The sequence below is a fragment of the Gymnoscopelus microlampas genome, assembly GCF_963454915.1.
Source record: "Gymnoscopelus microlampas genome assembly, chromosome: 7".
NCBI lineage: Eukaryota > Metazoa > Chordata > Actinopteri > Myctophiformes > Myctophidae > Gymnoscopelus > Gymnoscopelus microlampas.
In genome coordinates, this window is record NC_139944.1 from 16,031,822 (window position 1) to 16,059,538 (window position 27,717).

A 27,717-nucleotide genomic window follows, 5' to 3' on the forward strand; every position below is an offset into this window, starting at 1 on the left:
CTAACACCCCAGCAACCACTGGACTCACACAGTTTTAAGCCCCCAGCGTCCACTGGACTCTCACACTTTTAAACACCCAGCCAGCATTGCAGTCATGGTGGACAAGGATCACTGAGAACCAAGCCTTACTCTGTACTGGACTTAATTCTACTGGTTCTGCCTTCGTGTTGTGGACACTGAAGAACCTGGAATTTAAAGGATGGAGGTAAGAACCGCACACCTCCTGTTTTTCATAAAAGACCATTGGATGATAAGGCTACTGATTTTATTACAAATAAGTACCATTTGTTTTCTTGTTTTCTTTTCCGAAAACACTATGTTATACAATTTTATACTTTGTACCTTCAAAAATGTACTAATGTTGTGGAAAACGTTTAGAAAAATGTAAATAGTGATTTTGGGAAGCCATGGTGAAAGTATTTAACCCATTAAGACCTGACATTGATTCTGAAAAATGTCTTCTATGTTGTTATATCAGTGGTGCTCAAAATGTTTCATGTCAAGGACCCCCAAAATTATATATATTGTATGGCCGTGGACCCCCATCTCAAAATATTTTGTTCCAGATTTGAGTTATATATATATATTCAAAGATTTGCACACATTTTCACAATTTTTCTAAAATAGCAGATCTACAAGCTCATAGTGCGGCACTAAGTGACGCGCTATGAGCTTGTATATCTGCTATTTTATCTAAAATTACACAATTCCCGGTTTTAATGGGTTAAATGATAAAAGGAACTTTCTTTTTCTCTCTGTCCTTTCTGTGTGGTGTAGTTAGTTAGTAAGACCACCTGCTTGATATTCACTTGAAACTTGCGGTGTCAGCTTTATAGCCTACCAGCCGCTTCTATATGCAGCCTGCATGCAGCCCACAGAGACCTGCAGCCTGCTGTTGGCAGCAGCCCTGCACCAAGGGCAATGATTTAAGAAGGAACAGACAGCAAGGCGGAAGTGACGCATGGGAGGCACTGGAGGCTAACTGGAACCGGAAGCCGGCTGGACCCAGCTTATGAACCACAAACACTTATTTCTGAACGATGACGACCTTTGTCATATCGTTGCTGTCTTGTTTTAACATTTTAACGGTTCCCTTTTTTCGTAAATTAATGCCCTACTTGATGATGCTACAACGTCACACAAAAGTATCCAAAGTAGCAGATCTGCCACTTTTGAATTTGAATTTGTACTTTGTGCTCTTTAGATACCTCATTAAGATTATACAGTGTGCATGTCGAAAAGCAACACAGCAGAAAACAATGTGTGATAATGTCTTCTTTTATTTTTGTTTTACAAAGGTCACAATCGTTCAGAAATAATGCTTTTTTATAAACTGTTCCAGTCCAGCCGGCTCTCATTGACTGCAATGCATTCCATTGAACTTCCACTGAGCTGCAGTTTGCCTCCCGGTGTGACGAATCTGAATTGACATGCACAAGGACACTTTTAACACTTAAGTGTAAATACACTCATACACATCACATCATGCAACACGACACAATTTGCACATCCAGATGAGAGGACCGCAATGGAATTGATCAATAAAGAGGTCAAAGTCAAAGTGCCAGCTGCAAGTGCTGGATAGAGAAAATGACGCAGATGACTGTACCCTCTTTTAACATACCGTGCCCGCCCCGTGCTGCTGTCTGTGGGCTGTAACACGAGAGGCTTGCAGAGAAAGCAGATTTTATGAGCTCATTAAGACTCTCTAGTGCTTCTGAAGGCAGGCTGCTCAGCAAACTAATAATTGGGGCTTGGGGCAAAGCTGTAGCACTAAAACTTATACTTTCCATACGCGAGGCTGCAATTGCACTTCATACAGTACCTATACTCTGTAAAACCTCAGTATATATATATATATATATATATATATATATATATATATATATATATATATATATAGTAACTATTGCAAGTTTACAAATGTAAATTCTCAAATGGTTCCTGTCCTACATTACAGTGGATATGTTACCTTCTCTGTAGTATTTTATCAACTCGGATTGCCTCATTCTGTCACTGTCCTGATTGAATTACTAGAAAGGTGTGCTACTCAGAGCACAGGTCTTCGCCAGGCCGGGCTGTGTCACTCGTGGTCGAGTGTAGCCGGCAGGACACGAGAAAGTGAGATATGACATACGGTTCAACTCTTAGCATTTGTGAGGACCTCTGAGGAACATGTGGTTATTATGAGGAACAATTCAATTTGGCGTTGATTCGATGTGGCGTTCATGATATGGTGTTTTTTTGATAAGAAATAGGCCAGGCCCACCAGCTCACAAGAACATGTGTACCTAATTTGGTGACAGAAATCATGTTTTTTTTGTTATTTTCATTTGTGGCCCCCCTAATGGTGTGCTTGAAATCGCTTTTGTTGAGGCCCTTCAATGTTTGGGTAGATTGGATGCTGCGTTCATGATTTTCAGGCTTTTATTTAGTAAAATAGGCCGCTCTAGCACATGTTGAAAGGTAATCATAGACAATCTGAATTGAATATAAAGAATATATAAATGATACATCTTGATCACATGACTCCAGAAATAATGTGTATTTATGTGAGTTTTGGACAAAATCTGTAGGAGTAGTAGAAGCTTTGTTAAAGAAAAATTGTGGAAAATCTAGTCGGGCAGAAATGGCCGGGTGCCTACATAGGGCGTTGTGTCATGATTCACAGAATCCATGGGAAATATTTTTGTGACTCTATGACCTTGGTTCAAGAGTTATAGGTGAAAACATGGAAGTGGACTGGTATACTGTATCGACACCATGAGGGTAATCCTACTATAATTCTAGTAACCTCTGTCTGTCTGTAGTGGTGTCTGTAGTGGTAGGTGAAGCTACCCGGTTCTCCTCAGTGGCTGGACCAATTGCTCTGATTTTGCACACAGCCATTGACCATTACCATCTGAAATTAACTGTGAAGCCCGTTTTTCAATTTCATCAAATCTCAGCTTCTTATTAGCGTTTATGTGTCAAACAATGTCGCCTCCCGGGTTGCCAGATCATGTGCGCATATCCCCCCACGGATGCGTCGACCGGGTATGGTCTAGTTCAAAATAAATGGAGGTGGAGGTTGGTCCTTTGCCTACTGGGAGTGGAGTGTTCATGTGTTCATGCATAGTTTGATGCCAATCAGTCCAGGTGTCCGAGACTAGCTGTCCACACACACCTGTAACTGATGATGTCCTAAAGGTTTAACCTATTAAGACCTGAGGCCAATTCTACAAAACCTTCTACATCAGTGGTCCTCAAACGTTTTTGTGCCAAGGACCCCCAAAATTATATGTATTTGGGGCGGACCCCCATCTGAAAATGTTTTATGCCAGTGACCCCCAGAAGAGAAGATTTGTGTGATTTTTTTTTTCTTTTTTAGAAATGTTCAAAAACAGCAGATGTACAAGCTCGCAGCACGACACAAAGTGACTCGATGTGAGCTTGTAGATCTGCTATTTTTGAGAACCACTGTTCTAAACCGCTGTTCTGAATCCTAAGAGTTTTTTGAAAAACTTATGTTGTATATGAATACATAGCTAAAATCTAAAATGACACAGAGTCACTGCATTTGGCCTCAAGACCTGAGATATTCAAAAAGCCTTATGTGTCTGCAACTCTGTAGTCTACGACCCTGAAGAAACTCTTCATGAGACAAAGTACTAAGTAGTGTTCCCATGCAGGCCATTCATTATCAGTGGGACCCAGTGGAGGAAAAGGGACTTGACTCATCCTTAGTTCTCATCACCATGTGAGCTCATCTTTATTCCAACATCTCAGCACTGAGCGGACGAGCCCTATTTCACTGGAAGCAATCTCATTTCCGGTCATGTCAGGGACTTTTTTTTCCTGTGGGTGGCAAAGTTCTGTTTTTAGTTTGTGATGCTCTATTTTAGGACACGAGCGCTGTCTGTCACCACATTTAGTGTGGGTTTTTATCACGTCAGAGCAGGAGTCAGCACACGCACACGCACACACACGCACACACACACACACACACACACACACACACACGCACACACGCACACACACACGCACGCGCACACACACACACACACACACACACACACACACACACACACACACACACACACACACACACACACACACACACACACACAGAGAAAGGACTCTATAGCGTGAAGAAGATGTGGGACCATTCTCCTGAACTCCCAACTCCAGGAATTCCAAGATGCTTGTTGTTAGGTTGTCATGGTACGGTGGGTGGCCCGGTGAGGTTCAGCTAGAGGTCATGGGAGGGCTTGCAAACTCATTGTGATGGAGACTAATAATTGTTCCCAGGAAACGGGTACTGGCATGGCAAATAATGGCCCTGTGCCACGTATACTGTAGAGCAGAGCAGGGACGTTATTGAGGGAGAGATGGGACCATATGAAGATTTCATGTAACGATTATTGTGGCCAAAATAATTGTGATCAACGATATTAACAGCTATTATCAGATATACAAGCTCACAGCGCAGCACAAAGTGACCCACTGTGAGCTTGTACATCTGCTATTTCTGAACATTTTAGAAAAATCTTGAAAGTGTTTGAAAATGTTTGAATATATTTGAATTCTTTCTCTTCTGGGGATTCCTTGCACATAACATTTTTAGATGGGGGGGGTCTGCAGCCAAATATGAATGTGGGGGTCCTTGACACGAAAAAAATTGAGTACCAGAAACCTATTATCTGAACAGTCATTCTTATACATTCTCTCATTGCATTACCTTCTAGCTGGTGACATTATAGTCAAATTCTCAACCTTTTTGTGCATGTCATATCCAAAAATTCTCACAGATACCCTAGCAAAAGAAATAAAAGAAGCAGATCTACTGTTTACACTGTACGTCTGCTATTTTTGTTGTTGTTGCTATTTTGGAAATAGGGCTTAAGTGGTTAAATTGTTTCTTAAAATAGCCAATCTACAAGCTTGGCTATTTTTGCTGTTTCTGAACATTTTTTAAACTGTTCGCCTATAACAACAGCATGTCCAAAATACCGGTAGGGACACCAGGTTGAAAGTGGTTAAGCATTATAATAACTTATTTGGAACAGCATGACTTGCATAATGACTTGTGTATGACAAGTATTCATACGCAATTTATTCTCACGGTACGGCCATTTTGACTGACGTCCTTGGTGTAGCGGTTAGGAGACAAGCAGGAAGAGATGACATATTGTATGACCACTGTGACAAAAAGCAGAAGACAGAGCTCAGGAGGCGTGTGAATGAATAAAGCCACGGGGCGCAGGAGATCTGTTCTGGAATGGAGCAGAGAGCCTATATAATAGAAAAGGCACGTTTATTTGGATAGCACATGGGGTCTTCAACAGGGGGTCAGAGTTATTACAGAGGGGCCACCAAATGTTTGTGTGAAAGGAACATTTTTTGGTCTGTTTGTTTTTACATCAACCACTTGAACCCTAGCATCCCTATTCTGAGAGGAACATTAGCCGAAAATAGCCGATATACAAGCTCACAACCTCTAATGCTATTGGAAGAGAATAGCTCTCAATCAGGATGTTCATTCTGATTGAGAGCTGGGGCGGTTTAAACCTTTTGGGAATCAGATCAAACAGGAACATATCAGCATATTAACATTGTCTCTCTCTGGTTGGTATTACTTTGTTTATGGTGTCAATTGATAATAATAATATACCATCCCTAGTGATTGATAGAAGAGATGTGACTTCCTACCAGGATTTGTCACCTCAGCCTGCAGAGACGGCCACCAATCCATCCATGCACAACTTGTTCTTTGAGACTTTTATATACCTCTCCATTAATGTGCATCATTTCATGAATGACCGTGGCTTAATTCGAAGAACAGCTCAATTATTTCAATTGCTGTGTGGCTTGTTGTGAGCTTGTAAATCGGCTATTGTTGCTATTTTTTGAAAGATTTCCAATTAAGTGAAAGTGATTAAGTGTGTCTGGGCGTTTTATAAATATTGAACCAATGAAAAGTATTAACGAGAGCTTGTGACTAAATAATAACTACATTAGATCCATTAAAACAGTTTCTTTTTTTCCCCCCGTTTCCTAAAAATAAATAGTTGCGGACATACAAGGTTTCCACCCGATTATGATTACAGAACTAAGTCCAAAAAGTCATGTCTACATGTCTACATGTATACATGAATTCAATGGCAGATGAGCAAAAGATTATAACACTAACATATCTACAGTAAGTAGATACACAGTGTCATCATTTGTTATTATTATGGTACTTGGAAATGATCTAAATATTTCACAGAAACACTGTACAGGCCATGGGAAGGCTAATAATGCAGACATGTCTATGTCTACGTAGTTATCTGTCGGCTGGAAACCTCATACTGTATGTCCAAAACTGTTTTCAGGATTCAAATAAAAAAAATAGCAAAAGTAGCAGATCTACAAGCTCAAAACGTGCCACTTCGCGCCACGTTTCGAGATTGCAGATATGCTACTTTTGATACTTTTGTGTGACATTGTAGTATCATTAAGTAGGGCATTAATCAAAAAACACAAAAAGTTAGAATATGTAGATAAGAGGTTTCTGCCTGACAGCAACGTTATCATGTCTTCATTTGTTTATGTGGAAACTATTCCAGTATTCCACAGAAACAGAGGCCAGTACATTCTACAGGCCATGGGAAAGGGAGAGATGCTGTGGAAATGACAATGATGTTACTGAATTATTACACAGCTATAATATATCATGGGAACCTTGACCATTACAGGCTCTCTATGGTTCTCAACTTCGGGTCCGGGGTCCACCAGGGGCCCAAATGTATTAAAGAAAAGTATTAAAAAGAGCTTGTGACTAAATAATACAGTACAGTAACTGCATTGGATCATTTGGAATGCAATGCACAATCCTGAAAGGAACGATTTTGGACATAGAAGGTTTCCACTGACAGCGAGGATATAATATTATGACTCAGGTGCACTTCCTCAGACTGGCGGAGCTTTCAGACACATTCCATTCATTTTTGGAAACCTTGACATTCACAATATAACACTGATCTTCCTTCTTTTTACCAGTCATGTTAATAATGACGTACAGTATGGCCATGCTGTATGGACAGTTTATGGGCTAGTGTTGCTCTTCAGAAGGTCTTGTCAGTTGTGTGTGTTTGAGAATAATATTCATAATTATAATACATTTCATATTTGACACAGTTCTCGGCCGTTCCCAGACAGGAAATAGCAGAACAGCTGCAGCCAGTCAATGTCACTGTCATCAAGGCCAAGTCAACTGTGGTGAGAAGTACTCTAAAAGTAGCAATACCACCTTGTGGAAACTTGTAAAAGTCCTGTATTGAACATTTTACTTGAGTAAAAGTACAACCGCATTGACATCAAATTATACTTACAGTATGAAAGTAAAAGTAAAACCTTTTATCGAAAAATAGCAGATCAAACATACTATGCATAAAATATTACGTCCAATCTGAATGGTATAGTATGTTAATACAATATAACTTATACAATTCGGGTGGCTGTCTTTTGTCTCCCTGCTCTTCTATTGAGACATTTAGATCGTGTCAATGTCTCGCCTATAGACACAGGATCTGACACGAATTTTGACCTGACAGTCAATATTCAATGTATCCCCTGAGCAAGCAGGCAGGCTCTATTAGCTCAATGGTAAAATTGTCAGCACTTGCGCAGGAAACCGGGTTCAAATCCGGGGTAGAAGAGAAAAGTTACATAGGGCAGCTTTAAGTGGTTGGTGTTCTGTATGTTTTATATTAATAGTCTAAATCTGCAAGTTAACTTGAAACTAAAGCTGTCAAACAATTGTAGTGGAGTAAAAAAGTAAAACATTTGCCTCTGACATGTAGTGGAGTAGAAGTATAAAGTATTAAATACTGGAAACAGTCAAGTAAAGTCAAAGCACCTAAAATATATTGTTCTTAATTACAGTATGTACGTATAGTTACTGTACTTTCTACCACTGGTCCCAACATCCTCCTGTTTGTTTGAGTTGGAGCGAAGGCAAAACAAAAGGAAGAACTCCCTAGAATGCTTTTCTAGAATTAGAAAATATGATGATTCCTTGACTATGGACATTTAAAAAATGGACCTAATGACCCGGTCTTTGTCACAGAGACACAGAGTCCACCCCATCCCCTACCCCTCTCTCTTTAGTCATATTGTATATTCTACTGTGGGAAAGTCTAACTCTATGTCATATTATTTACACACTAGCTTCCTGTCCCCACGCACATGCGCACACACGCACACGCGCGCACGCACGCACGCACGCACGCACGCACGCACGCACGCACTGATGTGGGAAAGCAGGGACTTTCTTATTATACAGACATATATTTTTTCATTCATTCATGTATGGATTAGTTTAATTGGATTTACTAGGTTCCATGGTTCTGGCACCAGGACAATAGTGGATACAGAGCATGTTTAATGGGCCTGGAAGAATCTGGGTCGGCCTGAAGTTTCTTGAGCTTAGCTATTATAATGACCGGTGGATGATGTCAATATGACCATTTGTTTTTCTCACTGTCTATTTGGCTGCTTTCTGCAAGAGGCACACGGAACACTGCTGTGGGGTGACGGGTGCGGAGGTCGGATGCTGGTATGTGCCAGACTGCCAGGACATATAATGGATGAGGCGGGTGACCTTTGCCCATAGAGGTCGTGACCCGGGCCTTGATGCAGTGGAGGAGGTCATAGAGTGAATAGTTCCCACACTGGCTCCTCCCACTTCCTGTCAGGTTTCCGTGGATACAACACCTCCTCAGAGTAGCACATATTTCACGGTGAAAGGGGAACATTTGACAATTTACTAGCCTGAAGGAAATGTGCTGCGATGCGTTGCGATGTGAGCTTGCAGATCTGCTTCCCGAATAGCCGGAGTGTAAAATATATGGCTTAAGTGGTGAAGCTGGCACAGGGAAAATGGTTAGCGTCAGTATACGGTATATACCATCACCATATGGAAACTGGTCATTTACTTTTTAATACTGTGATTTTTTCATGATCATGTGCTGAATGTTTTTTATATAGTGATATGGCAGTTTTCTGTTTTGTATCAATGAACTGCAAGTCTGAGGAGCCCTGGCAAATGAATTTCACCCTTCTTTTACTGTAGAGTATTTTTAAAGTGTGAAAATGTTTGTGTGATTTCTTGCAATGAGAAGACCATGTTAGCCTCTTGAACCCCAGCATCCCTATCCTGGGGGGAACATTGGCCAAAAATAGCCGATCTGCTGTTTTTTTTCTAATCAGACTCATCTTTATTGTCACATCACCGGTTTACAGGTGTAAAACAGTGGGTGAAATTTGTTTGTAGCATTGGTGTGGATGGGGGGGGGGAGCCGTCCAAGTACAGTTGTAACAGTTTTACTAAGAATAGAGGGCTTAAGTGGTTAATTTGTGAACGGAGGGTGGAGAGAGAGACAGACAGACAGATAGACAGACAGACAGACAGACAGACAGACAGACAGGGGGTGGGGTACAGACAGACAGACAGACAGACAAGACAAGACAGACAGACAGACTGGCAGACAGACTGGCAGACAGGCAGGCAGGCAGGCAGGCAGACAGACAGACAGACAGACAGGCAGGCAGGCAGGCAGGCAGGCAGGCAGGCAGGCAGACAGACAGACAGACAGACAGACAGACAGACAGAGACAAACAAACAGAGAGAGAGAGACAGACAGACAGACAGACAGAGACAAACAAACAAACAGAGAGAGACAGACAGACAGACAGACAGACAGACGGAGAAAGAGAGACAAACAGAGAGGGAGAGAGAGACAGCTGTGCATCTAAAGTGGTGATGGCAGTTGTCAGGGAGGCAGATCTGCACAAGCAGGCGTGTGCAGGAATCCAAAAGACTCACAGCTGAACATAGAGACTTCATCTTTACTACACACACGCGCACGCACACACACTAGCAGCAGTAAACATTAGCAGGCACACCCACGCATGTTTTTTACTGTCCTTAAAAGTGATCTAATTCCTGCACAGACCACTATGAAGTAGGGGGAGAATATTTTTGACCCCACAAACAAGGTCCCTTAAATGAAGTGTGCACATGTGCACATGTACTGCAAACACAACATGATGCATGCACACATGCATCATGTTGTGTTTTCAAGGTTGAGGTACAACGTTTAGTAGTAAAATATTATTATTTGAATTGTGATGATTTGGTGTTGAATGTTAACCCTCACCTTAACATTTTACTGTTTTACTGAGGTTTGACAGGGCTTTGGACACACCGGGACAAACCGGGACCGGACGTCCCTGAATCTTAATATTTTATTGTACGACGGGTTCACTTGCAGTAAAGACGTCATGTTGCTAATATACTACAGCACTTGCTTAATATAAAATAGCAGTTATGTACACACAACAGTCAGGAATTCCATCACTGGTCACAAACAAAATATGTCTTACGGTTGCACAGAGTACGATGTCTCAATGCCTACAGCTGTTCTGAAATATGAAAAATGAAACAACATCAAATGAAATATTGGAATGAGTTAAAACCATGTATGGTCTGTGAATTTGTATTTCTTTATGACAATGGAGCCAAACTGTTTGTAAATAAACACTTCCATAGCTATGTGGATGTGTTTTCTGTTACGGTTGACCTCGTTGTCAGACAGAGAGAGAGAGAGAGAGAGAGAGTCAAAACATGCTGCTGAAGAAACCCTGACAGTGAGAGTTTGCAGGGTTTGTCATTTGAGCCTAAGTATGGAGCTTACATGTCTGTAGCATGACCCAGAGGATTAGACAGACCGTTTGCTACGTGTGTGTGTGTGTGTGTGTGTGTGTGTGTGTGTGTGTGTGTGTGTGTGTGTGTGTGTGTGTGTGTGTGTGTGTGTGTGTGTGTGTGTGTGTGTGTGTGTGTGTGTGTGTGTGTGTGTGTGTGTGTGTGTGTGTGTGTGTGTGTCTCTGTGTCTGTGTGTGTGTGTGTGTGTGTGTGTGTGTGTGTGTGCGTGCGTGCATGTGTGTGTGTGTGTGTGTGTGTGTGCGCGTGCATGTGTGCACGTTCCAGAGGGTTTGGCAGGCCTTGCGCTCTAACAGGTGTGGGGTGTGTGTCAGTGTGTGTTGGCCTGTGATGGTGAAAGGACTCTTTGTTGTTGGAGATTCACCCACAGGGCGAGGGGGCAACGCCAAGCGAGGCCAACGCCATGCAAGGCCAACGCCAGCGCCCCCCACCGCACTTAGCAGCTTAGAGTGGCGTGTGTTTGTGTGTGTGTGTGTACTTGTGAGGGTCAGAATGTGAGAAATTAGACATTGCAAGGACCGTTTTCCTGCATGGTCCTCACAAGATACACGGTTGTGTTATGGTTAAAAAAGAAACATTAAAAACTGTGTTCAGGTTGGGGTTAGGGTTCAAATTTGACTTTAGATGTGCCTGATTTACTTGGTTATGCATGTAGATCGACAATTTTCTGCTTTAGGTTTTGGGTTAAAAATGACCCTATTATCTTTTTCAAATGGCATTCATAATCCTACATCCTTAAATGTTGACGTTATAATACGGGTGCGTGTGTGTGTGCACGCGCGCGTGCGTGCATGCGTATTGCGTGTGCACGCGCATGTGAATGCGCACGTGCATGCATATCTTACAAAAGGGCTACTGTAGTGACTGTCTGTACCATCTCTCGTCATTTAACTGGCCTTTGATGACACTGCATTTCTCAATGACAAAATACAAATACAGGATTCAGTGTGTGTGTGTGTGTGTGTGTGTGTGTGTGTGTGTGTGTGTGTGTGTGTGTGTGTGTGTGTGTGTGTGTGTGTGTGTGTGTGTGTGTGTGTGTGTGTGTGTGTGTGTGTGTGTGTGTGTGTGTGTGTGTGTGCGCGCGCGTGTCTATAGTCTAGTCTGAATGACAAAGCTCAGAGTGACTAAGCTCATGACTGTCAGTGACAGCGTTTTGTAGGCCTACTCTTTAGCAGTGGCTCACAACGTTATAGATCGGCTATTTTCAAATAGCCTACCAGTATGGTTACATTTGGTTAAACAGATTTTAATGCTATATTAACTGCTTTTAGCTGGGGACCCCCTGGAATCTCCTCAAGGACCCCTAGGGATCCCCGGACCCAACTTTGAGAACCACTACTGTATAGCATAAGGCCGCTGAAACCTTATGGAAACAATTTGCAATGTTTCACTTGCACAACACAAGTTATTTTCGGAGCGGTGCGGAGAGGATGCTCAGCAGACCGTAAGAGGAAGTCTGTTTCCTTAACAGGGTATTTTATTTTAAAACACTTCTGGGCTCCTTTTAACATCCACCCTGCCTCTTATTTAGTTTTATTTTTTTCTTTATGTTAAAATTGTTTGTGTAGTGTTGCATTAACTGGAGTCCTGTAAGTCCATGCATGAACTAACTTATTGAAAAATGACGGTCTCCTCATGTATTAGAAGGTCCCTGTGAAGCAGGGACTTTTTCCTAAAGAGTCTAACATGGTTAAAGTGGAGTTTGAGGTTCAAGGGATATAGGCCTACTCTAGGAGAGGTCATGTCTGATCAAAGTAATATCAAATATCAAAATATTGAATCAAGTAACTTAAACTATAGAAATACCTCTATGCCTGATTTATTATTTTGTTGTGTGCTGGTGTCTCACACCAAAAACAGCTGTTTTACAAAGCATTGTGAGCTTGTAGATCAGCTATTTTTGGTGTACAACAGAATACTGTATATCAGGCTTTATTTCTCTGAGGAAATACTGTGGAAGTGAAAAAGCACCACCGTCTTTATACGTATTCTCTATCTGAAAATTAAACCGTGGCACACAAGCACCTGTGCATGTTACTGTAGCTGCCACTGTGCATTTCTTTCTTGTGAAACTGCAACTGCAACTGAAATTTAATGTGATAACAGTTCACAGGAAATGTCTGAGCCTTACTAAAGCTGAGTGTAGTCAGCTTTAGTAGCTTTAGTGCAGAGCTCAAGACCCTGAGGCTAGACAGGAGGGTGTCAAGGGCAGCGATTCTCTCACATCGCATTGCATCTTACTAGAAGTGCAGCCGAGCATCGCAATTGCGCTAGTCCCCCTCAGAAATGCAGTTTCATCGTCACCCAGCAGATGGCTGCTCAGCCGGTCATGATGAGCGCTCAGGGGAGGGGAGCAGTTAGGGGTTAAGAATGAATTGTTCAGGGACACTTCGACACATAGACTGGGGCCGGCAGGTGAACTTCTGATTCTCTGGCCCATTAAGCTACGGCCGCCCCTTTGAAAAGAAAGAAAGTTATTAGCAGTAAGAATTCTTGGGTCTCCCTCTTTATCAACGGCTTTAAAGGTTTTGCCTTCGTTGTTATGTAAAGCACGCTTCAAGTTAAAAGTTTTGTCCTCCTGGCTTCCTTTGTGCTACCATTTACTACGCCCCTCTTTTTATTTCTTTCAGAACAAACTGGCGAAGGCTCTGTATGACAACACGGCAGAGTGTAGTGACGAGCTGGCCTTTCACAAAGGGGACATTGTGACGGTGATGGATCAGAACGTGGAGGGCACCAGTGGATGGTGGATGTGTTCCCTGTACGGACGCCAGGGCCTGGCCCCCGCCAACCGACTGCAGCTCCTACCGCAGCACTGGTCTTCTCCCAGCCGCCTCTGCGAAAAGGCCAAGTCCGTCGACTATCCAAACGGTGACAGTCCCCATAACATCTACCAGATCCCCAATGCGCTCAGACCGTCCGCCACGGCTCACGATGGCGGCGACCTGATCTACAAGGTCCCGTCCACGCCTCTGAACGCGCCCAGAAGCCCTCTGCCGTCGGAGGTACCGTTTGTTTTCTTTACAGTGTGGTGCTCGAAGTGCGGAACAGAGACCCTCAGTCTCTGTAATGAACAGGTAGACAGACAGACAGACAAACACACACACACACAGACAAACAGACAGACAGACAGACAGACAGACACTGATCCCAGAAGGGAAATGCCGTCGCCATGGCATGATCAGATAATTTCAGATCAGATAATCACATAATATAAAGCAGTGCAGATAAGATGAAATAGCAAACCAGGTAAAAATATTAAGATAAGTAGGGTCCACAGCTTAATACGTATCATTTTAGGGTCGTAGACATGAAAATGTTTGAGAACCACTGCCCCACAGGTAGCAGAATTATACTGTGTACAATTCTGTGGTTGCCGCCAAAGTGACCCAAACCACATGACCACGGTTCAGACGGTAGCTCTGTCTGTTGCTCCCGGGGTCAGCGTTGGTCCTCTTCCTTGGGAAGTGTTAACTTTCATGAATCATGATTAGAGAGGGAGGATGTCGCTGAAACGCAAGGTTCTGAAGCCCCCTGCTGACGAAAAAGGCTTACAGATGGGGACCAGAGGCCCTCTCCAGCGGGGACAGGCCTTTATGGGCCTCGTAAAGGCAGACTTCAGACACCGTTAAGTGCAAACAGCAGCGCGAGCAGCCGAGGACGGCACAAAACCAGAGGGGTCTGTACCAGAGCCCCGACCGATGCTGGGTGTTTTGGGTCCGATGTCGATCTAAGATTTTGGAGAGCCCCAGAGTCTAGACCAGTGGTTCCCAAACCTTTTTGCTCAAGATCCAAAAGAGAAATTAGATGTTTGCCCCGGGACCCAAGCTAGTGAAAATAGCAGATCTACAAGTTCACAATGTGTCGCTTTGCGCCGCGTTGTGAGCTTGTAGATCTGCTATTTTCACTACTTCTTAAATGCTATTTTTTATTATTCATGGAATTATTAGATTTTTTTATTTTATGTATTAAATACTTTAGGAAAATGTTTTTAATTGATGAAAAGTTGTGATTTTTTTTGTTTAGACGGAAATATTTTTTAAATATAATTTTATGTAGGACACAGAAAAAAGGTGATATTTACTCGCGACCCAAAATGGTTCCCGACCCACTGTTTGGAATCCGTTTGGAAAACAGTGGGTTAGCGATTACCGTTGTTTTGAATAGCCCGACATAGGGACGCCAGGTTGAAAGTGGTTAAAAATCGGGACACATCGGCTGCATAATTGCAGATAGTGACGTCATCAAAAAAGTCAAATAATGGCCGATTATAATCGACCAAAGCGATACATATCGGTGGGGCTCCAGTCTGTATGGGTGCCCGTACCGTCAGAGGGCCGGGACATTCCTCCCCACATGTTCACCATTTCCTCTCCTGCTCCAGGGGTCCCGGGGGCCCTTCCTCCAGGGGCCACGGAAGAGCCAATGAGCAGCATGTTTCTCATTACAGAGCTGGCTTAATTGGTAGAATGCAGGCATAACGGGGGTCCTCTGGTCCTCTGGAGAGCCGTGAGAGAATACGCTGTCCCTGTAAAGGTGCTCATATACCAGCTCAATGACGTAGGTGGAGCTACGATCAAAGGGTTGCTACTTTATTGTCACATCACAGGTCGACAGGTGTAAAAAAAACATGGGTGTGAAATCTTATGTCGTACATGCTCCTTTCATTTGTAGTTGTCAGGAAAGGGGAAAAGAATAGAGATATAAAGAAATCAAGGAATGGTCAGAAATGTCACATATTCCTGATAGGACAGGATCAAAAAATATGTGCATGAGGTGAATCGTGTGTGTTGGCCTGTGTCATCTGACATGAATCAGCCTCTACATTCTAGACTGTCTTGTTCACAGGCTTCCATCTCGGTCACATCGTCCAGTCACAGGGGTGAGGTCTACGACATCCCCAACCAGGCAAGACGCACCTCACTCTACACTGTGAGTCTGGACAAAAGGCAGCCTGCTGCTGCAACTGTTATTTCTTTTCTTAGCAATTATTCTACTGATTCCTTTTTCAAACCAAGAAGCCTGTTTAAAGAGAAATATATATGTAAAAAAAAAAATATATATATATATATATATATATATATATATATATATATATATATACAAACACAGTATATATATATATATATATATATATATATATATATATATATATATATATATATATATATATATATATATATATATATATATATATATATATATATATCCTGATCTAATTTCTATAATCAACTAAATTAGTCTTATTAATCACTTAAGCTGTATTTTATTCTTTGCCGTACAATGTTGTTTTTCAAAAATAGCATATCTCCAAATTCTTGCTATTTTTGAAAAGCTTTCACAGCCATGTTTCACAGCTATACTCACTTCATTGATTATTTTGTTATAATCGATTATGTTTAGAATGCATTCAATCGATTGGTTTGATTGTAGAATAAAGCTGTTGTGTGAATTTAGCGTTCTCTTCCTTTCTTCTGATCATGGGGTGACCCAGGCGTCAACAACTCCCAGACAGCTGGTTCGTAAGGCCTCCCTGAGCACCGCGTCTGAGCTGGAGAGACGCCTCAGCCCTCAGGACAGCCTGAGCTGTAGTGACACTGTAAGTGCCTGACTTTAATTATTATTTTTGTATTTAAAAAGAAATCTATTTATTCATTTTTGTTTACTTATTGGGGGGGAAATCTAATCGATATTTCTTTTACAATCAACTAAATTGTGTCACGATCCGCTCCTCTGACCGTGGACTGTGACTTTATTATTTAGCCCTTGTCTGACCTTATTTGGTATTGGACCCTTTTGGCCACCCTTTCTGTTGTATTGTTCCCTGTTCTCCTTGTACCTTTATTTTGTAGTGTTGTTGTGGTGTTTCCTGTCTACCCTAGTTGTTGCTTCCTGTCTTGTCAGTATGTCCTTGCATTTTAGTTCACCTGTGTCTTGTTCTGTTCCAGCCAATCATGTGTTAATTGTCCTTTGTTCACAGCTGTGCCTAGTTAGTCCCTGTCTATTTATATGCCCCTCTGTTTTACAGTTTGTGTTGATTCATTATTGTTGTCACAGTGTTCTGTCGGCTACCTAGCCTTGCCTTGTTTTCCCTGTTTAGTTAATAAAACCCCTGCATCTGATCCATTTAGTCTCCGCGTCACTGTCTGCGCTTGGGTCCTACAACTCCCTGCCTCGCACCGTGACAAATTGACTAGTCTGATTAACCCATTGAGACCTTAGGCTGAGTCTACAAATGCCTTCTAAATCAGTAGTACTTACACTTTAAAGATTTTTCAAAAATCATAGCAATCGTAATTGAGGCAAACGTTTGAAATATGGTCTTGATTTGAAGTCATATCACCCCTGTTAGCCCTATTATATCAACATCATATATCATTACATATCGATTATTCTCTCCACCAGGATGACAGGCAGCTAGGCAGACATTATGTTTTTGCCCCTGCCCGACTGTCCGTCCGTGTGTCCGTCCATCTGTGTACAGCTAACCTCGCATCACCAGTCTTTCCACCTCGGAGGAAAGCCTGGTCTGCGTTCCAGAAGACAACATATGATCCGGTCTAGACCACGCCTACTGAAAAAAGAAAAGAAAAAAGAATCCTCTTTCCGGATTCTGCCCATCCGGTTTTGCGGTGCCGCTTTGTTTTGGTTCCCCAATCCCTATTTAAATGGAATAGAATTTCCCCGTGGGATAATACCGATGCTAAATAATCTCCGGATAGTGCACGCACATTTACATTTAAAAAATAAGCTAAACAATGCCGCATCAAGGATTTTATTAGCACGGACCTATTTTGGGGTGAGACGTCTTTCCGGTTCTGCCCATCCGGCCACTTTTTCTTTTTTTTACTTCCGCTCCCGACCGGATCATATACCCGAAAATGGAATGCTGCCCAGGCTAGTGTACAGCTAATCTCTGGAGCTATCAGCGTGAACCTTTGCATACAGACTGCATGGCTTCCAGTTTAAATTTGCGGGAGGGCCTCGGGGAAAAAAGGGGAACATTTTATTTATTTTATATATCAGCAAATCGACACATTGTTTATAACTGACTAAATCAATTAATCAAAATAACCACTTAAACATAACTTTTTACCGATCTACAGGTTCATATTGCGTTGTGAACGCCCCGAAATTGATTATTTTACTAATCGATTAAATCGATAAGTCCGATTAACTGTTGCACCCCTATAATTTTGTTGTTCTTTACAGATGTATGCAGTCCCACCAGCTCCGTCTCAGGACCCCAACTATGACATCCCCGTCCCATCAGCCAACGAGGCCCAGCAGAGGATGCTGATCAGCGGGTACAACACGCTCCCCAACCCCCGCAAGCCAGAGTGGATCTATGATGTGCCAGTGTCTCCCGAAAAACCAGGCTCCTACGGAACCATGCCCTCCGTTCTTGGTAAGCTGCCCTTTGCCCTTTTGTTTTATATTAAGTTGTTATACTCAGATTTGTATCGGGTATAGATTGTGCATTTCTCGCTATCAATTTACAATTTAGGCATTTAGCAGACACTTAATCCAGAGCGACTTAAAGTAAGCAAGGTAATCAGTCTAAATAATAAATACATAAATAATCTGTACATTGAAACTATACACACTATTAGGATGCCAGGTCTACAAATGAACCTGGCATCTGTCTACATAACATTCTATCTAAATTATATTCACTGTGGATGACAATTCTGTTTACCCACATTACTAGGGGTGGATTGTCCAATTTGTCCAATTTGAAGTCTTTTTTTTTTATACCTGTTAATATACTGGTTACTTACTTACTTAATCCTCTTCGTCCCAAGTGGGACATAAGGCTTCGACGATCTGCCTCCATCGGGACCTGTCTTGTGCTGCATGTTGTGCCTCGCCCCACGTAAGGTTCATCTCCTGAAGCTCAGCTGTCACGGTTCGTCGCCAGGTGGTTCTGGGTCGCCCTTGACTCCTTTTCCCTGCTGGGGTCCACCTCAGTGCAACCTTTGGGATTCGATCCTGGGCCATTCGGAGCACATGTCCCAGCCATCGTAGACGGCGGCGTTTGATTTCTGATACAACACTGGAGCACCTGGTCATTCTGTGCAGCTCTTTATTTGAGATCTTCTCAGGCCAGAAGATGCGGCAGATTTTACGAAGGCATCCATTGTGGAAGGCATTGATCTTATTCATGTCCAGTGTTGTCACACGCCAGCATTCCGAGCCATACATCAGAACTGATTTTACATTACTGTTGTACAGTCGGACCTTTGTTTTTCGGCTGTACTGCTTCGACTTCCATAGGATGGAGCCTTGCAAAAACACCGTGAGCCTTTCCTAGCCTTGCTTTGATGTCCTTTTTTGTTGCGTTGTCCTTGCTAACAAGACTTCCCAGGTAGGTGAAATCTTCGACAAAGTCGAGGGTTTCCCCATTCACAATGATTGGTGCACCTGGAGTGGAATTAATGCACATCACTTGTGTTTTGGAACCATTGATGTTCAACCCTGTTTGTTTTGCATACTGGTTAAGTCTGTCAGTTTTCTCCTGTAGGTGTGTATATTTGGAGGAGAGAACAGCAAGGTCATCTGCAAAGTCTAGGTCTTCGAGTTGGGAGAATAAAGTCCACTGGATGCCCCTTGGTTTATCGGCCGTTGTCTTCCTCATCACCCAGTCGATGGCCATCAGGAAGAGAATGGGAGACATAGCGCACCCCTGCCGCACACCAGACTCTACGTTGAAGCATTCAGATGGTTTTCCATTGACAATGACACTACATTCAAAGTGACGGTAGAACAGCCCCATCAGCGATATCATTTTTGGAGGAATTCCATAAGCTCTTGCGATCTTCCATAGGGTGTCACGATGCAGGCTGTCAAAGGCTTTCCGAAAGTCTATGAAATTGATGTGCAGTGGGGCGTTCCATTCTACACACTGCTCGAGGATGTTCTTCAGAGCGAAGATCTGGTCTGTGCAGCCCCTCCCTCTCCTGAATCCTGCCTGTTCCTGTCTCAGGTTTTGGTCGACTGCGGCTTCAATTCTGCCGAGTAGAATCCTACAAAAGACTTTCGATGGTATTGACAGCAGTGTGATCCCCCGCCAATTGTCACAGTTTTGGAGGTTGCCTTTTTTGGGCAATTTGACAATCAGGCCCTTGTCCCAGTCTTCAGGTATTATTTCCTCTTTCCAGATGCTTTTGAAGAGTTCCGTGAGCACCTTTGTTGAAGTGGTAAGGTCAGCTTTCAGCATCTCGGCATGGATGGAATCTAGGCCGGCAGCTTTCCCACCCTTCATGGCTTGGATAGCACGCTTTACCTCTTCATGGGTTGGGAGACTGGTGTCGATGTTGGGGACATCCTCTGCTGGTGGAGGGTTAGCAGGGTCATCTGGCTCTGGACAGTTGAGGACTTCGCTGAAATGTTGTACCCATCTCGCGGCCTGTTCGTGCTCTGTCCTGAGGATGGTGCCATCCTTGCCTCTGACAGGGGTCGACTGGCAGGTGTACTTGCCGCTGAGTTTCTTCGTGATGTTATAGATCGTACTCATTTCGCCCCTTGCAGCAGCTTGCTCTGCTTTATCTGCTAAATCCTCTACAAAGGCCCTCTTGTCACTTTTGGCACTCTTCTTCACTTGTCTGTCCTTCTCTTTGTAGGCATTTTGGGCCCGCTCTAGGAGCCTGGGTGATTACTGGTAGCTCACTTTAACTACACATACCTGTTAAAAGGTCATTCACCACATTCATTCCCAGGCAGTGCTGAGGGCAGAATAAGATGTCTGTGGTTTCTGTTACTCTTTTCCTAACCCCTGTGCGTTACTGCCTGCTGCTGACTCTTTTTTATTATGTTATTTTCTAATATTTTCTTATTATTAAGTGTCACTCCCAGCTGTGTTTTGTTTTCGGCATTTGTGCTGTGTTTCATAACTGCTGTGCTATGACAACATGAAAGGTCTGTCTGTCTGTCTGTCTGTCTGTCTGTCTGTCTGTCTGTGTCTGTCTAGAATCAAGACTCAAGAATCACTTTATTTGTCAGTTTCCCTGTGAACTTACATACATAAAGAATATGAAATACGTTCCCCCTCAACCACTCGCAGTGCACCATAAAACATCAAGCCTAAGAAACATAAAAGACCAAAACTCAAACAGAACAAAACAAACATGTATCTTTGACTCTCTCTCTCTCTCTCCCAGGTCGTGCGTGGCCGGCACAGAGCTGCCTCTACGACATCCCTAAAGCCGGCTCCTCTGTGCAGCAGTCCCACCAGGACGTCTCCAGTCCGCCCAAGGTGCTTCCCAGAGCCCCCGTCTATAACTGCCTGGCTGCACAGAGGGCGTCACGGGAGCAGGTGTACGCCGTGCCGCCCCAGGAGGGACACAGAGTGCATCCGCTAAGGCCCAGGAACATCCTGGTGCCCGTCAAGGTTGTTTTTCCTTTTGTTTCCTCCATTATTTTGTTTTAAATTTAATTTTGACTTTTCTGAATCAGTTAGTTCTCACACTTTCAAGATTGTTCCAAAAAAAAAATCAGCTTGTAGACGCTGAAATCTAAAATGACAAAGATGCTTTCCCGCGGTTTGAATGAGTTATTTCTTTTTAGTTTTGATACGTTTTTTTTTACCATGTGGTTTTGCTGGCTTAGCTACTTTAGTTTTTGTTGTTGCCAGACCCAAGGAGTCGGGCTTACATGAGGCTTTGTACCTGTTTCGTCCATACATGGGCATGGTCACTTTGTCCTCCGGCCCCAGCCAAAAAAAAGTCTGTCACTTTGTCCTCCGGCCCCAGCCAAAAAAAAGTCTGTCCCCCAAAAAAGTCTGTCCATACATAGGCATAGAAGGGATGCACGTCATGTGAAGCCCGGCCATTCAGATTTCAACCACTAGGGGTCTGGCAGTACCAGGTCTCCTGGTTCTCTTGTTATTTTGTGAAAAGGCTTTGTTTTATCTTAGTTTGTATTGGTGTTATTGTGTACACACACACACACACGCACACACACACACACACACACAGGTTTTTTGTGAATGTATCTACAGTAGGTAGATAATAACCCTGGATCCCTGGTGCCTCCTCTGTCCAGGACCGGGCGGGCAGTGTGGACTCCCAGCTGCTGGAGGACGATGACAGAAGCACCTCCTCCTCGTCCAGCAGTCAGAGGAGCAGCACCTCCTCCACCAGCAGCTCCTCCTGTGACTCCCTGGCCTTGAGCTCCTCCTCCTCGTCCTCGCCCGAGCCTCCCATGCGCCAGGTGACACTGGGCCAGGGGGAGGCGGGCCGCAGGCTGCTGGACCTCCAGGAGGGCGTGTGCCGCGCGGTGCCCCGCCTCATGGAGTTCGTCAGCAGCCGCTGGAGGAGGCGGGAACACCTGGAGAAGCACCTGGACGCCATCAGGGAGGCGGCGGAGGGCGTGGCCTGCTCGCTGACCTGCTTCGTCAACTTCGCCCTGGACGTCAAGGGCAACGCCTGCCGCCTGACCGACGCCAACCTGCAGGTAGGAGGGCCCTGTCGCCGGTGTTCACTCTCCATTCCGACATCTCACCACTCCGACTAGTGGCTTCCGCGTGCGGTTAGGGTTAGGGTTAGGGTTAGGTATAGGGTTCGTCAACGTCGGAAAGGCGACATGTCGGAAAGGAGAAATGCACCCCCTGTCGCCATGCCATTGTTGCGTAATCGCCTGGTCGCGATTATTTGAGATAATTGCAATTATTTTTGCATAATTTAATGCATTCATCTGGATGAAATCATCTGTTGAACAATTGCGGAAATGTTGCGATGCGACACGCTGTGAGCTTTTAGATCTGCTTTTTACGCTATTACTTATTACATCATTAAATGTATGGCCTGTTTTGGCCACAATACATTTTGATTATTGGTGCTGGTCATTGTCAGTCTTTTTTTTATTTTTTTATGTAAGTTATTTGATTTGATTTGATTAGATTTTGGTCAAAGAAATACAAGTAACAGCGGCACTTTGTAACTTTTATTGAATAAATAAAATTATATTTTGTCCAAACTGTATGATAGAGTATGTTAATACAATATAACTTACAAGTGGTTGTATTTTGTCTCCCTGCTCTTCTATTGAGACATTTAGATTGTGTCAAATGTCATGTCTCACCTACACACAGGATCTGACAAGAATTTTGACCTGATGGTCAAGATTCAATTTATCCCCTGAGCCAGCAAGCAGGCTCTATTACCTCAATGGTAAAACATACATTCAAATCCGGGATAGAAGAGGAAAGTTACATAGGGCAGCTTTAAACCCAGGATATACACATAAAAAGTGTAATAAAACGTATTTCCAATGGTCCTGCATTTCCATATCTGCGCTGTGCAAGCCTAAAAGCCAATCAGAAATGTATATATTTCATTGATTCGTTTCCAATATTCAATGCCAAAAAAAGCCCACAATTAAATAATTAATTGAATTAATTGTACAACAGTTAATCGACAACTAAAATGTCATGATCGTGACCCCCCCCCCCCCCCCCACCCCCCTCTCTTACCTGCAGGCCCGCATCCACAAGCAGCTGTCGGTGGTGGCCGACTCCGGCGTGATTCTGCAACAAACGGTCAACGCTCTGGGGGCCACGGGCTGGCCCCTGGACGCTCTGTCCCAGGACCCCACGCAGGCTCAGACCCCGGACCAGCTGGAGCGCTTTGTCATGGTGGCTCGCACCGTGCCGGAGGACGTGAAGCGCCTGGTGTCCATCCTCAACGCCAACGGGAAGCTTCTGTTCAGGTCCGCTCAGAAAGAGACGCCTGCCGCGGAGCGGCCGCACGTCCACAGCGGTCCTAAGACCAGTGTTTCTGACCCCACAGAGGATGATAATGACTATGTTCAGCTACAGGTGAATAAGCTGTTTTTTTAAGCCTCTGTAACTCATTCGTGATAACAAAAGAGAAATTGGGTTGGGTAAATGTATTATTTTTTAAAAGTTTCATACAAATTTTATTATTTGATTTTTTTTTATTATCATTATATTTTCCCAAAACATTTAAAAATCAATGTATTTCCAGGAAAAAAAAACTATCATTTTAAAAACAAATAGTGTTGTGAACTTGTAGATTGAATATTTTCACTACTTTGAAATAGGACTTCATAATGTATTTTTGTAAGGTTGGGTCGCAGGTAGACTGCAAATTCCGTTGCTGTCAGGCAGAAACCTCTTATCTCCATAATATTCTAACAGTTCTTTCGTAAATGAATGCCCTACTTGATCATACTACAGCGTCACACAAAAGTATCAAACGTAGCAGATCCTCAAGCTCGTTTTGAGCTCGTAGATCTGCTACTTTTGTTATTTTTGAATTTGAATCCTGAAAAGTAACAGTTTTGGACATAACTGTATAAGGTTTCCACCCGGCAGAGTCTATTTATCTTTTGGCTATCAAGCTGAAACGTTTTGGAACCAATGCTTTAGTTAAATGAATGATAACCATACCTAAAGGCTCAGCCATCCTAATAATGGAAGTCCAATTGCTTTTGACTTTAATTCCTCATTCAGACCAAGAGTGACTTTGAAACGCAACAAAAGAAAGTGCAGGGGAATCCGATGGAAAATAGCACCACATCAACTAACAAAAACATTCAGGTATGTATTTTGTCATGGAAAATATGAATATCCAGTCAGGGTGAAGTGTTGAGAATTTATTAAGAAGATTCGGACAGAGTAACAGCATACAAATCATAAGAACAGGCCTCCTGGCCTGTTCCAGCAGCCTTTTTGCATAGCTTGCTTCTGTGGTGGTCTCCTCTCTGTTCTCCATCGTCTGGATCTGGTCCGGATCTGCTTTCAAAAAGTCCTTAAGTTCTTTTGGTTCTTTTTAGTATCCATCTATGGTGAAGATTAAATATTGACCCTGCTCACAGTATTAAAATATTAATATCCAGTCAGGGTGAAGTGTCCACTCTAACAGAAATACTCCAAATGGTCATATAAGGTATCAACTAAAGATAAGGGCAACAGAGTGAGAGTAAGCGTGGAGGAGTCAGCTCAGCTGTTAGATTGTTAGTTCTCTCTCCTGATTGGATGAATTTGGCAACCCACCTGAAAATGTTTTTTCTGTTTATTAAAGAGCTGGAGAGAGGGGGAGACCACTCTATTGCAATGATTACTCACAATCATTGCATACATGTATAAATGTAAAATACTTATACCACCTTTAACATTACCTTTGTCAAAATGTATATGGGGGACATTACATTGTGTCATCACATCCATCTCATTCCACCCATTTCACCCATTTCACCCCTCCCCTCCCAGGCGGATCAGAAACGGCGTTCCTCGGGGGGTCGGGTCGGTACGTTGGAGCAGCAGAAGCCCACCCTGTCGGAGCACTGCAGGCTGTACTTCGGTGCCCTCCAGAAGGCCATCGGAGGGCTGGTGGGCAGCCTGGGGGACAGCCAGCCCCCCGAGAGGTTCATCTCCCACAGCAAGCTGGTGATCATGGTGGGACAGAGGCTGGTGGACACACTCTGCAGGTATAGGGTCACCATCATGACATTTTAGTTCAGGGGTCTTCAACGTTTTTCAGACCAAGGAAGGACCCCTCAGCAGAGAGAGAGAGAGATGAGGCAGGGACCCCCCACTACATGTTGTATATATTGTGTTGCAGATTAAACGTTTTGAACCAGTTAACCACTTAAACCCACAATACTTAAAAACGTATACTTGGGTCTGCTTTTTTTCTCCCCCCTACACCAAACCTCTTTGCCGAAAATAGTCGATCTACAACGCCTTGCAGCGTGAGGCGTTGTGAGCTTGTAGATCTGCTATTTTCGGCTAATGTTCCCCCCAGAATAGGGATTCTATGGTTCAGTGGTTATTGGTTAATGTAAAAAAGAAACGAGAAAGATTTGGTGACCCCCCCGGTAGTAACTCTGAGGACCCCCTAGGCGTCCCGGACCCCCTGTTGAAGACCCCTGTTTACTAATAGGAGATTTATTACAGGATCGGCTCGTGTGAGCTTATGGGTCGGCTTTTTTCAACATGAATTCACACCGATTGAAGAAACGATTACGCAAAAAAAATCTCAAATAATTACATGCAATCAGTAATTATTTAATAATCATGACCTGTGGTGTGTGTGTGTGTGTGTGTGTGTGTGTGTGTGTGTGTGTGTGTGTGTGTGTGTGTGTGTGTGTGTGTGTGTGTGTGTGTGTGTGTGTGTGTGTGTGTGTGTGCGCAGGGAGGCTCACAACAACAGCAACAACAACGGGGGCAGCAGTCAGAGCCTGCTGTGTAAGAGCAACCACCTGTGTGCCATGCTGAAGCAGCTGGCCGTCGCCAGCAAGAAGGCGGCGCTGCACTACCCGGACCGCCAGGCTCTCCTGGAGGCCCAGGACTTTGCCGCCGAGCTGGCTCAAAGGGCACAGCACTTTCGCATATCGCTCGACCTCTGAGCCAGTGGTTCTCAAAGTTTTTTTATTTTTTTATTTCAAGGACCCACCGTAACTAGAGCCATATAAGAAAAATTTGCGTCACCTCCGTTCACTTCATCGGGCCAGGTCTTCTACAGAGCCTTCTATTGGCGAATAGTGACAAATCCCTGAACCGGAAGTTTACGAAATGCACTGGAGTCTATGAGCGTTTGTCACTATTTTGAGTTTACATGAACCATGTGACTGGTGCTGTTTTCTGCCCCCGAGGTGACGCAACTCTCTAATACAAGGCTCTGGGCCAGACTAATATCACCCTAATATCACTGCGTAGATATTAGTCTGGAACTTCGGTTTGGAAGATTCGGGGCGGTTACAAACAGATTCAAACGTCACAGCAAAAGAATGTCCCACTTTGAATAGTGGGCTCTGATTGGTCACCCACAACTCTGGGGTGAGTGAAATGTAATTCAAAGCGAAGAGGCCCAGACCAATCTGCCCAGAGCTATTTATTATGTTTTAGCTGTGGCAGATTTCTCTGGTTTCCAGGCTACCCCGTAACTATGAGAGTGTACGAATGTGTACACTACAGGCCTGCAAGGGTCCGTTTAGGAAACCCTCATTGAGAACCTGAGGGTCCCTGGACCCCACTTTGAGAACCACAGCTCTGAGCACACGGAACGGAGTGGCAGAGATTTCAGTGTTTACCAAACTGACTCTAGAATAATGAAAATAGCAGATCTAAAAGCTCACAGTGCGTCCTTAAGCGGCACGTTGTCAGCTTCTAGATCGGATATTTTCACAAGGTTTAAGTGGTTTATTCATTATGTATTGTATATGAGGTTTGGGTCCCGGTGAGATAACAAGACTTTTGACAGTCTCTTGACAGAGATAATACAATTATACAAATTGGACATCTGTCAGTCTTGTCCGAGGCTATAGGATCAGAGCTGTATATTGATTTCCACATATTATCAGCAAAGACTGTATTTTATACAGTACTCATGGGTATTTAGTAATCTGCTTGTTCAGACATTTCATATTCACCTCCCGCTGAATGTTTTTTATTGCATAGCTTCACAGGTTAGGAAGGTTCTCTCACTTATATTATCCATTACAATTTAATGAATGCAATTACTGTAAGTAATTAACCACACTATGGCAAGAAGGATATCGTTGCTGTCGGGCAGAAACCTCCATGTTATCTCCATATTCTAACTTGAAAGGCGACGCAAAGCGACACGTTTTGAGCTTGTAGATCTGATACTTTTGAATTTGAATCCTGAAAAGAGACCCGACAGAGACGATATGTTTATGGACTGTAATGCTTCATTTGTACTAAGTCCTCAGGTGACTTACAGTTTCAGTTTTTTTCCAAATAAACAGATTCATTACAGACCTGGAGTTCCAAAACAAATTGCACATTCACAATGGCATCAGTTAGGCCAAATTTGAGACACAATTAATGTATATAATATATTTTGCTTTTATATAATTTACATCCATTTCATATTGTTTGTTATTTGAGTATGTTGTATTGTGTAGGCTATGACCCTCCAGGTTTTATGTTTGTATGCTCTTTTTGTGAATATCTATGTAAATAACTCAAATGTGTTATGCAT

The 27,717-nt window shown here is 43.3% G+C and overlaps 1 protein-coding gene across 1 annotated transcript; it reads left to right on the plus strand.

Annotated features, from left to right (window-relative positions):
- cass4 (Cas scaffold protein family member 4) lies at nucleotides 1-27,717 on the plus strand. The gene is made up of 11 exons (XM_084062009.1): nucleotides 1-205; nucleotides 13,378-13,752; nucleotides 15,596-15,679; nucleotides 16,242-16,346; nucleotides 17,960-18,155; nucleotides 20,908-21,137; nucleotides 21,791-22,201; nucleotides 23,226-23,564; nucleotides 24,222-24,308; nucleotides 24,981-25,198; nucleotides 25,906-27,717. Exons 1-11 carry the CDS (start codon nucleotides 200-202, stop codon nucleotides 26,117-26,119), a joined length of 2,265 nt encoding a protein of 754 aa, XP_083918135.1. The 5' UTR covers nucleotides 1-199; the 3' UTR covers nucleotides 26,120-27,717.

Excerpts from the sequence above, each read along its gene's own strand:
- cass4 (XM_084062009.1), top strand. Across the intron at positions 16,347-17,959 it reads GCCTGAGCTGTAGTGACACT|ATGTATGCAGTCCCACCAGC; the intron begins GTAAGTGCCTGA and ends TGTTCTTTACAG. Across the intron at positions 24,309-24,980 it reads CAACTAACAAAAACATTCAG|GCGGATCAGAAACGGCGTTC; the intron begins GTATGTATTTTG and ends CTCCCCTCCCAG.